Consider the following 14,678-nt stretch of genomic DNA (forward strand, 5'->3'; position numbering starts at 1 on the left):
TAAATGAGCACAAGGGAGTATTTGGAGGTATTCTAAACGGCACCTGGGTGGCTTAGTCAGTTGAGCATCTGACTCTTGATTTCAGCTCAGGTCATGGTCTCAGGGTTGTGAGATTGAGCCCCATGTCTAGTAACTTGTTTAAGATTCTCTCTCTCTCGAGCACCTGGGTGGCTCAGTTGGTTAAGCAACTGCCTTCAGCTCAGGTCATGATTTCAGGGTCCTAGAATCAAGCCTAGCATCAGCATCGTGCTCCCTGCTCAGGGGGAGCCTGCTTCTCCCTCTCCCTCTGCCCCTCCTTGCCCCTCTAGTTGTGCTCTCTCCTCACCCTCAAATAAATAAATAAAATCTTAAGAAAAAAAAGATGCTCTCTTCCTCTCCCTCAACCCCTCCCCCACCTTTCTCAAATAAATAAATCCTACTGTTGCCTTTTTTGTCAAGCTGGGTTTTAACATATCATCTAAATAAACACAATCTCAAGCAATTTTCAGATACCTCAAAGTGTCCCTTTCTTAAGACAAATAACTGGCATCTTATTAAATCAGTTACTTCCAAGGCTAAATCTTAGACTGGGAGGGTGGGAGGAGGTGGAATGGAGCAGGAGAGTAAAGGTAGAGGTTCAGAGGTTCTTCTGAAAACACAAAAGGAGGTTTGGGGATCTAAAACCATTACCGGCACATAAGCAGCAACTTTTACAAGGAGAATTTACCTCAAAGTCAAAATCAAAATGTACATGTGGTAAATTCAAGCTGACCAAAATGGTGGTTTGAAATCCACAGTAATTTTAAACCAAAACATACTCAATATTTAATCTAAACAGTTATTATGAACTTCCTTCTCCTTTTCTTTTTTTTTAATTTATTTATTTATTCATAGAGACAGAGAGAGAGAGAGAGAGAGAGAGAGAGAGAGAGAGAGAGGCAGAGACACAGGCAGAGGGAGAAGCAGGCTCCATACAAGGAGCCTGATGTGGGACTCGATCCCGGGTCTCCAGGATCACAACCTGGGCTGAAGGCGGCGCTAAACCACTAAGCCACCCGGGCTGCCCTCCTTCTCTTTTTCTAAGGATAAATATATGTATATATATAATAATAGAGTCTGCATAAAATTCCTAGTACACAAGCTCACACCAGCTATCCCACTTCATGTTGCAAGAACAGGTTGGCTATAAGCAGAACTTTATTTCTTTCCTAAGAGACATTAGGGAAATTCTAAAGAAGCAAGTGTACAGACCCTCTCAACTTTTAATGGTTGATGGCATTAGGGCTTCTTTATGTCCATTTTCATTTCAAAAGTTATGCCTTTCTTATTTTTATATTTGCATAAAAAGTATTACTCTTTCTTTTATCTGCAATAATTTATGGTTTGGGATTTTCAAAATGAGGGAGAGTTATAAATAGATTTTCCTAAGTTATAGGGGGAAATGCGTGGGGATTTGAAATGAGCAATCAATGACCAAAAAATAAAAAGGTAGAAAAAACAATGGAAAAAAAAAGGTAGCAACTAGTAATGACTCATGACAACTTGATATAAAAACTTGTAGAATGAAGGTAAAGAAGGACAGTAGACACTCGAAACCAAGAAGGAAAGTAAAACAATATACAAAAGATATTCACACATTAGAAAGGCTTTTCTTTTTTAAAAACATAGGCTTTCTCATTTCTCACTTTTAACTTTTCATGATCTGTTTCTTCCTGGTTGACCAGAATCCACTGAGTTACTCTTCTCAATAGAAAAGCTCAACATGATCTTTCTTCCATCTCAAGTTAGGATTAAAACATGAATTTCACAAAAAGGCTAACTCTGCCATGTTTTCTCATTGTCTCATCAGATTGAACCGATTACATAAAGATGTCAGACCACGGCTTTATAAGTAAAACCTACTTTTTAAAACAATGATTCCTTGTGAATAAAATAATTTAATCTATAATCCCCAAATTTGAATTTTGATACTTTTAAAAAATAATTTAATGTATACTTAAAAATCTATAGATTATTTCTCTTACCATTCAGTAAACAAAACAACCAAATCCTCTTGATTGGCATAATGTTCCATGACTTCTTTCATTAATCTCACTTTTTGGCCACCTCCAATACTATTAATTCCATCACCACCTCTCCACTCTTCTCCTTGACCCAGGACCTATAAATGAAATCAACATTCATCACTGAGCAAAACTCAAGTTATCACAGTATCATAAAAGCTAGAAGTCATTAGGAGCTTGTACAATATTACACAGTATCCACTCTTTAAACATTTCACTAAATCACTGAATCATGGTGCTACAGAGAAAAACACTTGATACAGAAGTCAGGTAATGATTCTTCAATGTTATCTACTCACCCCATAAAATATCGTTCCCAATTTTACCATTTCAAAAGCAGAGTCTAATCCAAGGAAGTCAAAGGGTGGTTTGGGGGGCGGGGCACAGATAATAGTTCTCATATCTTATTTCCATTTGTTCAGATAAAATTTAAAAAATACAGAAACTGTCCATAACACTTTTCAATATGGCAGAAAATCTATATGATGAACACTGAGAGTCCCTGAAGCTCAGTAACCCCTGGACAGGACCCTTAGGTCATTTACCTACTGAATCAAATGGGTTGTTCAAAGAAAGAAGGCATTAGGTCAAATGTTACCTTTTTTACTTTATAAGCCTTAAACTTACATTATCCTCCAAAGCTTAATAATAATTTGCCAATGTAAGAAATTGCCTAAGCACCATTAACCAAAGCTAAACTTGTAGCTGTTCTCCTCACTTGCCTTAGACGTTTGCCTAATGCCTCCCACATTAGAAGTGGATAGAAACTCTGGGCTGCTGCCAGAGTTTGGTGATTATAAATAATGCTGCTATAAACATAGAGGGACATGTATTCCTTTGAATTAGTGTTTGTATTTTGGGGGTTAAAAACCCAGTAGTGCAATTACTGGGTTGTAGGTAGTTCTATTTTTAATATTTTGAGGAACCTCCCTACTATTTTCTAGAGTGGCTGCACCACTTTGCATTCCCATCAATACTGCGAGAGGGTTCCTTTTTCTCCACATCCTTGCTAACACTTACTGTTCCCTTGTTTTTTATTTTAGCATTCTGACTGGTGTGAGATGGTATCTTATTGTAGTTTTGATTTCCATTTTCCTGATAATGAGTGATGTTAAGCATCTTTTCATATATGTGTTGGCTATCTGGATGCCTTCTTTGGAGAAATGTCTGTTCACATCTTCTGCCTATTTTTTAAATTGGATTATTTGGGAGGTATTGAGTTGCATTGGTTCTTTATATATTTTGGATACCTAACCTTTTATTGGTTATATCATTTACAGATATCTTCTACCATTTAGTAGGTTGCCTTTTAGTTTTGCTGCTTATTAGAAAATAAATATTATTAGCTCCAATATCACTAAACACTGAACCAAATATAAACCTGTCTGGCAAAGCCCATGGGGCTCCTATTAGCCTCAGATCTCTAGTTATTACTTCATCACCACCTTTATTGCAGGTTACTGTCACTTAACAAGTTTTGGTGTAGTATCAAAGAAGAATATCTAAGATGACCTGAAATGACTGTTCAGATACTTACAGAAAAGAATTTTTTCATATTCTCCAAACATAAAATATGGATAGAGACTAACAAAAGTCAAAACTGATGTGGATCTGGATTCATATTGGGGCTAGTCTAAAAGAATTATTAGCCTAGAAGAATTATTAGTTTTTGCCCAAAAACTGGCCTCCACTGGTGCTATGACTTGTTACACTTCCACTCCAAAACCCTTCTGGATTTTTCCAATATCATAGTAATACCAGACCAGCTGCATTCAAGAGCCTGGTCTGTGCAACACTCCATGCTAAGTTCTATTCTCTACTTTCTTTCCACTCCATCAGTGTGTCAGACTTTAGTATGCATCAGAATCATGTAGAAGGTCTGTTAAAACACAGACTGCACTGGGGCACCTGGGTGGCACTGTCTGTTAGCTGTCTAACTCTTGGTTTCAACTCAGGTCCTGATCTTAGGGTCGTGATATCGAGCCCCACATCAGGCTGTGCACAAAGTGAGGAGTCTGCTTGAGATTCTCTCCCTGCTGTCCCTCCTGCTCATGTGTGTATTCTCTCTCTCTCAAATTTTAAAATAATAATAATAATAATAATAATAATAACAACAACAACACAGGGTCCTACTGTGTCTAGCAGGGTCCTATAGCCAGCGTTTGTAATTTAGTAGATCTCATGTCAAGCTTAAGAATCTCCTTTCTAGGGATGCCTGGGTGGCTCAGCAGTTGAGCATCTAATGCCTTTGGCTCAGGGCATGATTCTGCAGTCCTGGGATTGAGTCCCACATGGGGCTTCCTGCATGGAGCCCACTTCTCCCTCTGCCTGTGTCTCTGACTCTCTCTCTTGTGTCTGCCATGAATAAATAAAATCTTTAAAAAAAAAATCTCCTTTCTAACAATTTCCCAGATGATGCCGATGTTGGTGGTCTAAGGTCTACACTTTTAGAACTATTATGTTTCATAATTGGGAAGACAGTAAAAGTCACTCAAATGGGCTGGGTCCAAGAGCTGACATTTCATAGCTATGTACCCTGCAGCAACTTTTCCTTACCTAGAAACAAAGTAATATCTAACATATATACATGGTTTCAACAGTATACAACATATAAAGCTTCAAACAGTGCTTCACATATAAGGAACATCCCACACTTTCCCCAGTCCAAACTCTGAAGATCCCCCTTATTGGATTTCAGCATTATTCAGCATTAATTTACCCTGATTTCTCTGTTACTTCCATATGCCTATCAGTACATACCACTATATTTTTCCACGATCCTAACAAACTTCTTTTTTTAAAAGATTTTATTTATTCATGAGAGACACAGAGAGAGAGAAAGAGAGAGAGAGAGAGAGAGAGGCACATCACAGGCGGAGGGAGAAGCAGGCTCCCTGCATGGAGCCTTGACGTGGGACTCAATCCCGGTACTCCAGGATCACACCCTGGGCCAAAAGCAAGTGCTCAACCGCTGAGCCACCCAGGCATTCCATCCTAACAAACTTCTAACATGTTTATCATTTATCCTGCATTAAACATCTGGTTCTTAACACTAGATCTCTTTTCCAGCAGTGTTTAGCCTCCTTAATAGCTGCTCTATATTAACATCTGTACCTAGTCTCCCAGGGGGTCATGTAAAGGAATACTACCGGGGATCCCTGGGTGACTCAGTGGTTTAGCGCCTGCCTTTGGCCCAGGGCGCTATCCTGGAGCCCCGGGATTGAGTCCCGCATCAGACTCCTGGCATGGAGCCTGCTTCTCCCTCTGCCTGTGTCTCTGCCTCTCTCTCTCTCTATGTCTATCATGAATTAAAAATAAATAAATAAATAAAAATAAAGGAATACTACCTTTTTTTCTGCATTACATACTACAACAGCTCAGTTTTTCCCTAAGCAAAATAATCTTACTCTATTTTTTTTAGGTTGTGTTTTATTTGGTTGGTTAGTTTTTTTTGTTTTGTTTTGTTTTTAATTTTTTTTTTTTTTTTTTGTAAATATGTTCACTTTGTTTGTTGGTTTGTTTGTTTTCCTGCTTGGGATACACCCCCCCATCCACCGCTTATTTGTGGAAAAGACTTGGTTGACAGATCCTCACCTCTATTAAAAAAAGATAAGTAAATAAAAAAGGAAGGCCCTTCACAATCAGTTCACTAGTTATATCAAAGTCCCCAGGTTTCCTCTGATTATTTATCAATGAGATATTCCCCTGGAGGTCAGTCTTCTAAAAAGCCTTTTTGTGGGACACCTGGTTGGCTCAAGGATTAGGCATCTGCCTGCCAGCTCAGGGAGTGATCCCAGGATGCGGGATTGAGTCCCACACTGGTCTCCCTGCATGGAGCCTGCTTCTCTCCCTCTGCCTGTATCTCTGCCTCTCTCTCTCTCTGTCTCTAATAAATAAGTAAATAAAATCTTTAAAAGAATTAAAAATTAAAATAAAAAGCATTTTTGTAAACTATTTTTATAATGTTCACAAACTCCTCTGAAACAAACAACAGGAAAAGCAACTCTCAATAATGGGACAGAAAAGGGATCCCTTTCACCATCATGTTTCCAATTCTCTGTAAACAAAGAAACAGACTATGACAAACACATCCATTACAGAAAAAAACTCTTCAAAGTAAATGAAAAAAATTACTGTCAAATCTGTTACACTGTGCTTATACATGACCCCTCAAAAGAAACACAAATATATACAAATATATTTTTCTGTTGTTTTACAGAATGTGTTTATACAAAGCATTAGCAAGTATGAAGAAATTATTGTCCAAGTGGCATAGTATTAATAAGGTCAAAATGTACTCTTAAAACAATCAACCATTTGTTTTAATTATAAACTCAGCGACTATGTAACCAAATTTCAACTTCCTTGTGTGGATTGCGGATTGTGGTGGTGGCATTGTTATTGTCATAAAAATGTAGTTTAGTCACATATTCTAATATCTCCATGAATTAAAAGATATACTGTACCTTCACAGTATAATTGAAGTATCTAGCCGACTGCATAAATCGATGGAATCCATCACTTTCTTTTGTTGCTACAGTTATGACTAATAATTTATCTGCAAAGACAGAAGGAACAAACATAAGATGGTTTACCTAGAGGTTAAATGCTCCCACTTTACAACCCAATAGTGATTCAAGTCCTCATTAAATCTACCCATCTACCTCCTATTAATTTGTGTAATGAAGTCCTAAAAGCCACAACATTTACATCACTGTCAGTGCCTTTTTTTTTTTTTTTAACAAATAAAGGAACCAAAATCAGCACTGCCCTAGAAAATACACAGCTTTTAGTCACCATATCATAACGGATGATTATTTTCTATCCAACATAAAACCACTTATTAGTAGGAGGAGGTAGATTTAAGCAATCATTTCAAAATATCCATAAAAGCTATTAAGGACAATCCTTATTAGGAAAATGTATGTGGAAAATGTATGTGGAAAATGTATAAAGGAAACAAGTACATTAGCAGATACCAAAAGTGCTGGGACATTTCTTTCAATCTGAGACATAAGAGAACCCATAGACTTAGAAAACAAAAGTTAACATCTTTTCAACATTCTAGGCACTAAGCTATATCGTTTGACTTACTTGCCTGTTACCAATAACAAAAAATTCACCAATTCATAATAGTCAACTAAGCAATAGGCAATTATTGGAAATAGCATTACTGCTCATAGAATTGAATTAAAAACAATTTCATATAAATCAAAGTATTTTTCCACCAAATTTGAAAATAATTAAAACAGTAAAATATGTAGGTGCAATACACATGAAGGAATAACAGATTCAAACATTCATGTTAACCAAAAATAGGAAAACATTTCCATGGAGATAAATAACATTCTTAGGTTTCTGTTTTTGGTTTTTTTTGGAGAAAGATATTTCTCATATAATTTTCACCATTATGAGAAGTAATACTCAAGGAAAATTAAGTTACTTTCATAAAGTTTTCAGGCTCTACGTAAATATATTTTAAGAGTACTTTTTAAATTAACTATTCTTTTTTTAAAAACAAAATTTCATTTGTAGAGTTTTAAACAAGGCTTAACTAATTATAAGAAACTGTGATATATTACCATTCACAATAAATTCTGAAAGAGAATACCAGATTTTAATAAATATTTTCTACATAAATCATAAGAATTATCTACAAGTTTAGATTTTAACTAGATGGATTTTGACACTTACCATTTTCAGTATAAAACTAACAGCAAAGATTTCAACATCCTAAATAGGAAAAGTAATGTTGGCCAGACCAGTGAGTAGACAAAAATGTTACCTAATCCAATGACTCAGAAGGCAAAATTTAAAATGTGTAGTCTGACTATGTCTGGCAATCTTATGCCAAATAAGGACTCCCGTTGTCTTACAATTATTGCTAATTACAAAAGCAAAACAAAACAAAACAAAAAAAACAACCAAATGATGAATAAATAATCTTATTAAGGAAAAGTATGTTTAATAGCCTTATATGTAAACATCTGTTTCCTCTTACATGCTATTCAGTATCATTACTATGATGCTAAATAAATCTTAATTGGGGGCAATAAAAAAAGTGTTGACATGTACTACTCACAAGTTCTCACCAATCAATTCAAGAGTCTAACTTGCTCACTATTTATGAAGTATTCTTGTTAAAATTTTAGCCTAAATTTGATACATACTTGATTTCACAATTGACCTATAAAATCAGTGGCAAAGAGGAAAAAGAATGGAAGGGAAACCAATATAGTATATTAACAGAATTAAGAGATAACTCAACCAAATGTAAGCTATGGAATTTAGTTGAGTCCTGATCTGAAAAACTAATGGCAGAAAGGTATTTCTGAGAAAATTAGGGAATTTTGAACACTAATTAGACGTTTGTTGATATAAGAAATTACTGCTAATTTTTTATTGTGTTAATGGCATTGATTTTTTTTGAAGAGTCCTTGTAATTTGATCTTTAAAAAGATTTTATTTATTTATTTGAAAGAGAATGAGCTAGAGAGCACAAGTGGGCGGAGGGCTCCCACTGAGCAGAGAGCCCTCTGCAAGGCTTGATCTCAGGAGCCTGGGATCATGACCTGAGCAGCAAGTAGCCACTTAAACGACTGAGCCACCCACGTGCCTCAAAGAGTCCTTATAATTTAGAAACACATATTTAAGTATTTACCCAATAAAATAATATACAGTATTTACAGTTTGTTTTAAAATTATCCCAAGGTTGAGGGAGGCAATGAAGGAGGAGGATAAAGATTAACTAAGATTGGCTATATATGTGATCACTGTTAAAACTGAATTCCTTTTGTATATGTTTGGAAATTCCTACAATTAAAAAAGAGTTCAACTATATGCACAATCCATAAACTTCCAATCAGAAAAATACTCAATATAAAACTTTTAACAGTCTAAACAAATCATCTAAAAATAATGAAATAGCAGAAATATTCAAACCAAAAAAATTGTAATTTAAACAACTATTATTAGTTCTTCACTCAATGCACCCACCACAATCAAAATGATAATGTGAGATGACAGAGAAAGGAAATGGGCTTGAGTAAGTGGCATCCATCAACCATTACCAAAACCAATCTATAACAGTGTCAAAGAAAAGGCAAATAGAAACTCAACTGTGACCAAATGTAACTTCTGTTGCCACTATCTGGCCCTATTATAAAATAGATTAATATGATTTGTATGAACAAGAAGCATGTAATGCATCTATAGAGTATGGTAGATTAGAACAACCATTTATTACTGAAAATTCACACCATGGCAAAAAATAAAAACTTCTGTTTTTACAATCTCCTCAAATGCCTATCATTATAGTAAGATTTAACATATGCTGAAGTGGCTAAATATATAGCTCTCTATAAAAATTCAGGTGAATATCAGAATTCCTCTAAAAACCAAGAAGTCAATTTATTTAGAAAAACCAAAATACACTATTAAATTCTCTCTTATTAATATAGTTCTGGGGGCAGAATGAATGCATTGTTAAAGAGTCATTTTTTTCTCCAAATAGTTGTTGACATAAGAGCAGAATTTATCAATATTTAGTGCTAACCTAATATATCAATATTTAGTGCTGACCTAAAGTTTCTTTTCAAAAGCAAAACAGGGACTTAAAATAGAAAATTTTTGAAAAAAAAAATTTTGTTAATATACCATCTGCAAATGCTAAAGCTGCACATAAAATTCATCTGAAATTCGTTGTCTTAAGGACAGTACTACATTAAGTAACTTAGCACTAGCTGCCTTTGAACCCATTACTGAAGGATAAATCTCTCATTTTTCCAAGAAAATTTTTTCACAAACAAGTCCTCAATTTTAAATTTGCAGATATCAAGAAAAGAATTCTAAAATAGGAGCTACAAATATACTATTCTCACTCTTCACCTAACTTATTTTATAACCAGATATGTCCTTTATCTATAAAGATCAGCGACTCTGAATTTTCTATTAAAGGAACATATTGCATCTTCCTAGTAATGGTTAGCATAGAGGCAGAGGCTAGTAAACTTTCACTGTAAAAGGACAAACAGTAAATATTTTATTTTTTTAAAGATTTTATTTATTTATTCATGAGAGACACACAGAGAGAGAGAGAGAGGCAGAGACACAGATTGAGGGAGAAGCAGGGTCCCCACAGGGAGCCCGATGTGGGACTCGATCCCTGATCCTCAGACCAAACAGGGGATCTCTCCCCAGGCCAAAGGCCGAGGCTCAACAGCCAAGCCCACCCAGGAGTCCCAATAGTAAATATTGGGACTTTGTGGACCACATATAATGTCTGTCTTGACTCTTTTCATTTTTTAAACACTTTAAAAAAAAAAAAGGATTATCAATTTTCTGGTCTTTCTTTACAAAAACAGTGAGTCAGATTAGGCCTAGGAGTCATGGTTTGCTACTGTAGTTGGCCATATGAATCTGAAGACAAGTAGTTGGGTTCAAATCCCAGCTCTACCATTTATTTGTTAGAAATTGGTCAGCTATGTGTGTTTCATATATATCTCATCTATAATATGTATGTAAAATAACACCTGCCAGATAGGTTTGCTGTAAGAATTAAATCGATTAATATATGCTAAGTGGCTGACACATTTTAAGGTCTACATATATCTACATAAATAGTATCTTCTTATTTCTACTCAACAAATCCATGGATGAGGTAGGCAATAGTTGTACAAATCTCAGCAGGTTATAACTCTTTTTCTCTACCAGAGTTATATACTCAAGAATCTGATTTCTCTTCCAACTCTCAAGATTTTATGATGCTAGTAATGACTGAAACACACACATACAAACCCAACCTATGTAAAAAACAGTTCAGGTTGAAGCTATTTATTCAAATAATTTAGCAAGAAAATACAGATATGCAACAGCCCCCTAAACCCACTTAACCCACTCCACTCATAGTTCTACAAAGCAATCAGAGTGATCTTTTCAAAACACTTAGATATCTGAACATGTCATTCCACTGCTAAATACCCTTAAATGGCTTTGCATTGCCCTTAGGAGGGTACCCAAGCTCCTTCACCTCAATGTGGTCCTTAACTGTGCCCCTCTTCAGTGTCACCCATTACCTCTCCCTCCTTTGTTCTCTCTGCTCCAATGGCCTGGCCTTTTTTGATTCTCCAACAGCATTTGCTTCTTCCCAAAGAGAGAGCCTATACAACATCATTATTTAATTCTCCTCCTGAACTCTTGATGGAGTCACTGGCTATTGAAATTTCAGATTCTTCCAATAGGCCATTTCTTTCGGGAGACTTTCCCTGACTACCTCTCTTTCAGGGCACTTACCACAAATTATATATCAACATTCACGATTATTACTTGAGATTAAAGTCTCTCCCACCAGCTAGACTATAAATGTCTTACAGGATGTCTTTTTCTCAACACTACACCTCCAAACTGTATCAGTGTTTAGCATATAGCAGGTTCTTAATAAACATTTGTTGAATGAGTAGATTTGGGAACAAGTAATGCTATGCTTCATGTGAATGTGTGTGTAAAATAATTTGTTCTCAACAAAATCCCTGTCATTAGCTTTATTATCTCCAATTCATAGATGAAGAAAGTAAGGTTTATTATTTTTTAAAGATTTTATTTATTTATTCATGAGAGACACAGAGAGAGAGAGAGAGAGAGAGACAGAGGCAGAGACGCCGGCAGAAGGAGAAGCAGGCTCCATGCAGGGAGCCCGATGTGGGACTCCATCCCAGGTCTCCAGGATCATGCCCTGGGTTGAAGGTGGCACTAAACTGCTGAGCCACCTGGGCTGCCCAAAAGTAAGGTTTAAATAAATTAAACAATTTCACTGAAGTCACTCAATCTGTTATTAGCAAAGCCAGAAATAGACAGACCTTCAGCTATTTCTCAAAATTCATTTCTTTATGATGATTCATGTGGACTTACTTGCTAGTGAGAAGTCAAGAGACTAGATGTAAACTCTGAGTTTTACTACATGTGTAGAAAAGAGATAACATAGCAAGCCTGAAACTTCTATCCTTAGAAAGACCTGTATGCAGGGAAGGTCCTTGGCTGTCATCTGGAAAATTGGATTTGGGGAGGGTTCCCATCATTCCCAATAATAATGGTTCACTGTCCCTAAAATTGAGAAACAATGTACTTATGCTGAACAGCTGCTTTCCTTCTATAAGTTTGGAATTTTGATACAGAGGCATATGTGACCAGCCCCCACTAAAAACCATGGGCACTGAGTCTCTAATGAGCTTTCCTAATAAAACATGTGTTGTCACAGTTAGTTGGTAGGGGAATTAAACAAACCCTGTGGGACTCCACTGGGAAAGACTATTGGAAGCTGTGTCTGATTTCCCTGGATTGGCTAGGTACCTTTTTCCCTTTGCTGATTTTGCTTAATATCCTTTCACTATAATAAATCACAACAATGAGTATGACTTATATGATAAATCCTCTTAGTCCTCCTAATGAATGGTTGAATCTGGTGATGGATGGCCTTGAGGATACCAGACCCAACATGCTTCTAGTTATAGGCAGCAAATCTTCAACTGAATAAGACATTATGGGCCTAACTAGTTATGTGTCTGATAAAGGGCTAGTTACAGAGAGACAGAAAAGACTCCAAACAGGCTCCAGAGAAGAAGTATTTGATACACAAGCCAATTGCACTCTGTTCCCACCCCCATCCCCCCGAGAGTCATTTCATTTTTTTAAAGATTTTGTTTATTTAGAGAGAGAGAGAGAGAGAGAGAGAGAGAGAGAATGCACAAGTAGTGGGAAGGGAGCAGAGGGAGAAGAGGTAGATTCCCTGTTCAGCGGGGAACCGGATGTGGGGCTTGATTCCAGGACCCTGGGATCATTACCTGAGCTCAAGGTAGAAGCTTAACTGCCAGAGCCACCCAGGTAGCCTAGTCATTTTATATTAATGTAAATTGTGAACTCATGAATAATGTAGCAAAGCCCACTTCTTTTACAGAGGAGGAAACCAAGACCTAAAGAGAAAACAAGACTTGTCTGGGATCCTGCAACTCAGTGATAGCCAATCTAGGACTGGAACTCAAGTTTCTCAATTATTAAAAGCATGGTATTCCTAGGTCTTATTGAACAGTTTTGTTGCTTTCTGAAGTACTGAGTCACCCAAACACTATGACAATTAAACCAAAGTTACAGTGTGTAGGTACCAAGAAAACAAATTTCATTTTCTGGAATTGTTAAAAAGAAAACAGTAATTCAAAACAAAAATTCCTTAAGAACAATTAATGCCAAAAATTTCAACAAAGATAAAACCTAAAACGGATGTGCCAAAGAGACATCAAAGAATTCCTTAGGATTTTTGTAGTAAAGAGGAGAGAAAAGGAAATATTAAAAAAAACAAAACAAAAAAAAAAAAAAAAAACAACCTTCCAATCACTAATCACAGGGAACAGCTTCCCACATTAGCATTAGCATTCAGAGGGGTGCTTGAGCTTCCACTGCCCACTCTGGACAGTGCACAGATACACAGTAATCAAGAGATGTGCCATGAGGTAGTACCGGAAAGGGTAGTATGCAGGATGACCAACCACCCCAGGCTGCCCAGCAATCAGGAGGTTCTCAGAGCACAGGGATTTCAGTTTTTAAACTTGGAATGTCCTGAGCAAATCAGGACAATCTGGTCACTGTAGCAACATGTGCGGTGGGATTAGAGAAGGTGAGTACTGCCAGTTATGCAGAAAAGACTGGATGACAGATGGTCCAGGAGCCAAATGGTAGGGAGGCATTAAGTTAAGGATAAACTCTTCCTAGAGCCAGAAGTCCAACCAAGACCACATACCAAGTGAAACAGGACCAGACTTAGACCACCAAAGGTTTTAGGCACCAAAAGGTCAAAGTAGAAAAAGACCACCTGTCACTCATAAGTATTTCAAACCATAATATGCATTTTTAAACTTTTTTTAAATAAAAAATTGTACATACACTAAAATTATAATTGCCTTTTTCAAAAGGTTTTCTGATTTTCTTTTTGGGTTTCCCATGTTTCCTGATGATATATATATATATATATATATATATATATATATACACATATATACATATATATATATATACACATATATACATATATATATATATATATATATATATATATATATACACATATATACACATACCCATGTTTAGTCTACTAGGTAACCTAGTATTGACTAGAAGATAAATTTCAAGACACGGTCAAAAGAGATATTTATATTATGTCCAAAAATTCCTAGCAGCTAGTTGCTTTCACAGTGCTATGAAAGCTCAAAGGCATTTAAGAATAGCATACAAACAGATAATTATATTGCAAAAAAACATCAAAATTGGTATCTCTGTAGTCAGTAAAACTTGTATAACTACGATAACATCAGAATTTTAGAGTGAGGTGTGTGGGCCCTTCATAACTATATTAATCATAGTAATCATAGATGGAGGAAAACCTTGATTTAAATACAGACTTAATAAATTTAAGTAGATTTGTTTGAATAAATTTATATTCACCTAATCGCAAAAGTATTAACACATTTTAGAAAAACATTAACATATACATATGACCATGAGTATATGTATATGAATATATACATATGAATCTATTCAAACTGTGTAAAAAGAAAAGAACAAACTTTATTCAGAACTCCAAATCAATAACTC

The 14,678-nt window shown here is 35.9% G+C and overlaps 1 protein-coding gene across 2 annotated transcripts in view; it reads right to left on the reverse strand.

Annotated features, from left to right (window-relative positions):
- The window catches only part of PLOD2 (procollagen-lysine,2-oxoglutarate 5-dioxygenase 2), a 94,441-nt gene that overhangs the window by 45,419 nt on the left and 34,344 nt on the right, over positions 1-14,678 (reverse strand). For both annotated transcript variants that reach the window (XM_025448800.3, XM_025448799.3), the window contains exons 2-3: positions 6,509-6,600; positions 2,004-2,140 (exon numbers count right to left, since the gene is read on the reverse strand). In XM_025448800.3, the coding sequence (XP_025304585.3) occupies positions 2,004-2,140; positions 6,509-6,600 (229 nt within the window). The remainder of the gene's footprint in view (positions 1-2,003; positions 2,141-6,508; positions 6,601-14,678) is intronic.

The sequence above is a fragment of the Canis lupus genome, chromosome 23, assembly GCF_003254725.2.
Source record: "Canis lupus dingo isolate Sandy chromosome 23, ASM325472v2, whole genome shotgun sequence".
NCBI classification, from domain to species: Eukaryota; Metazoa; Chordata; class Mammalia; order Carnivora; family Canidae; genus Canis; species Canis lupus.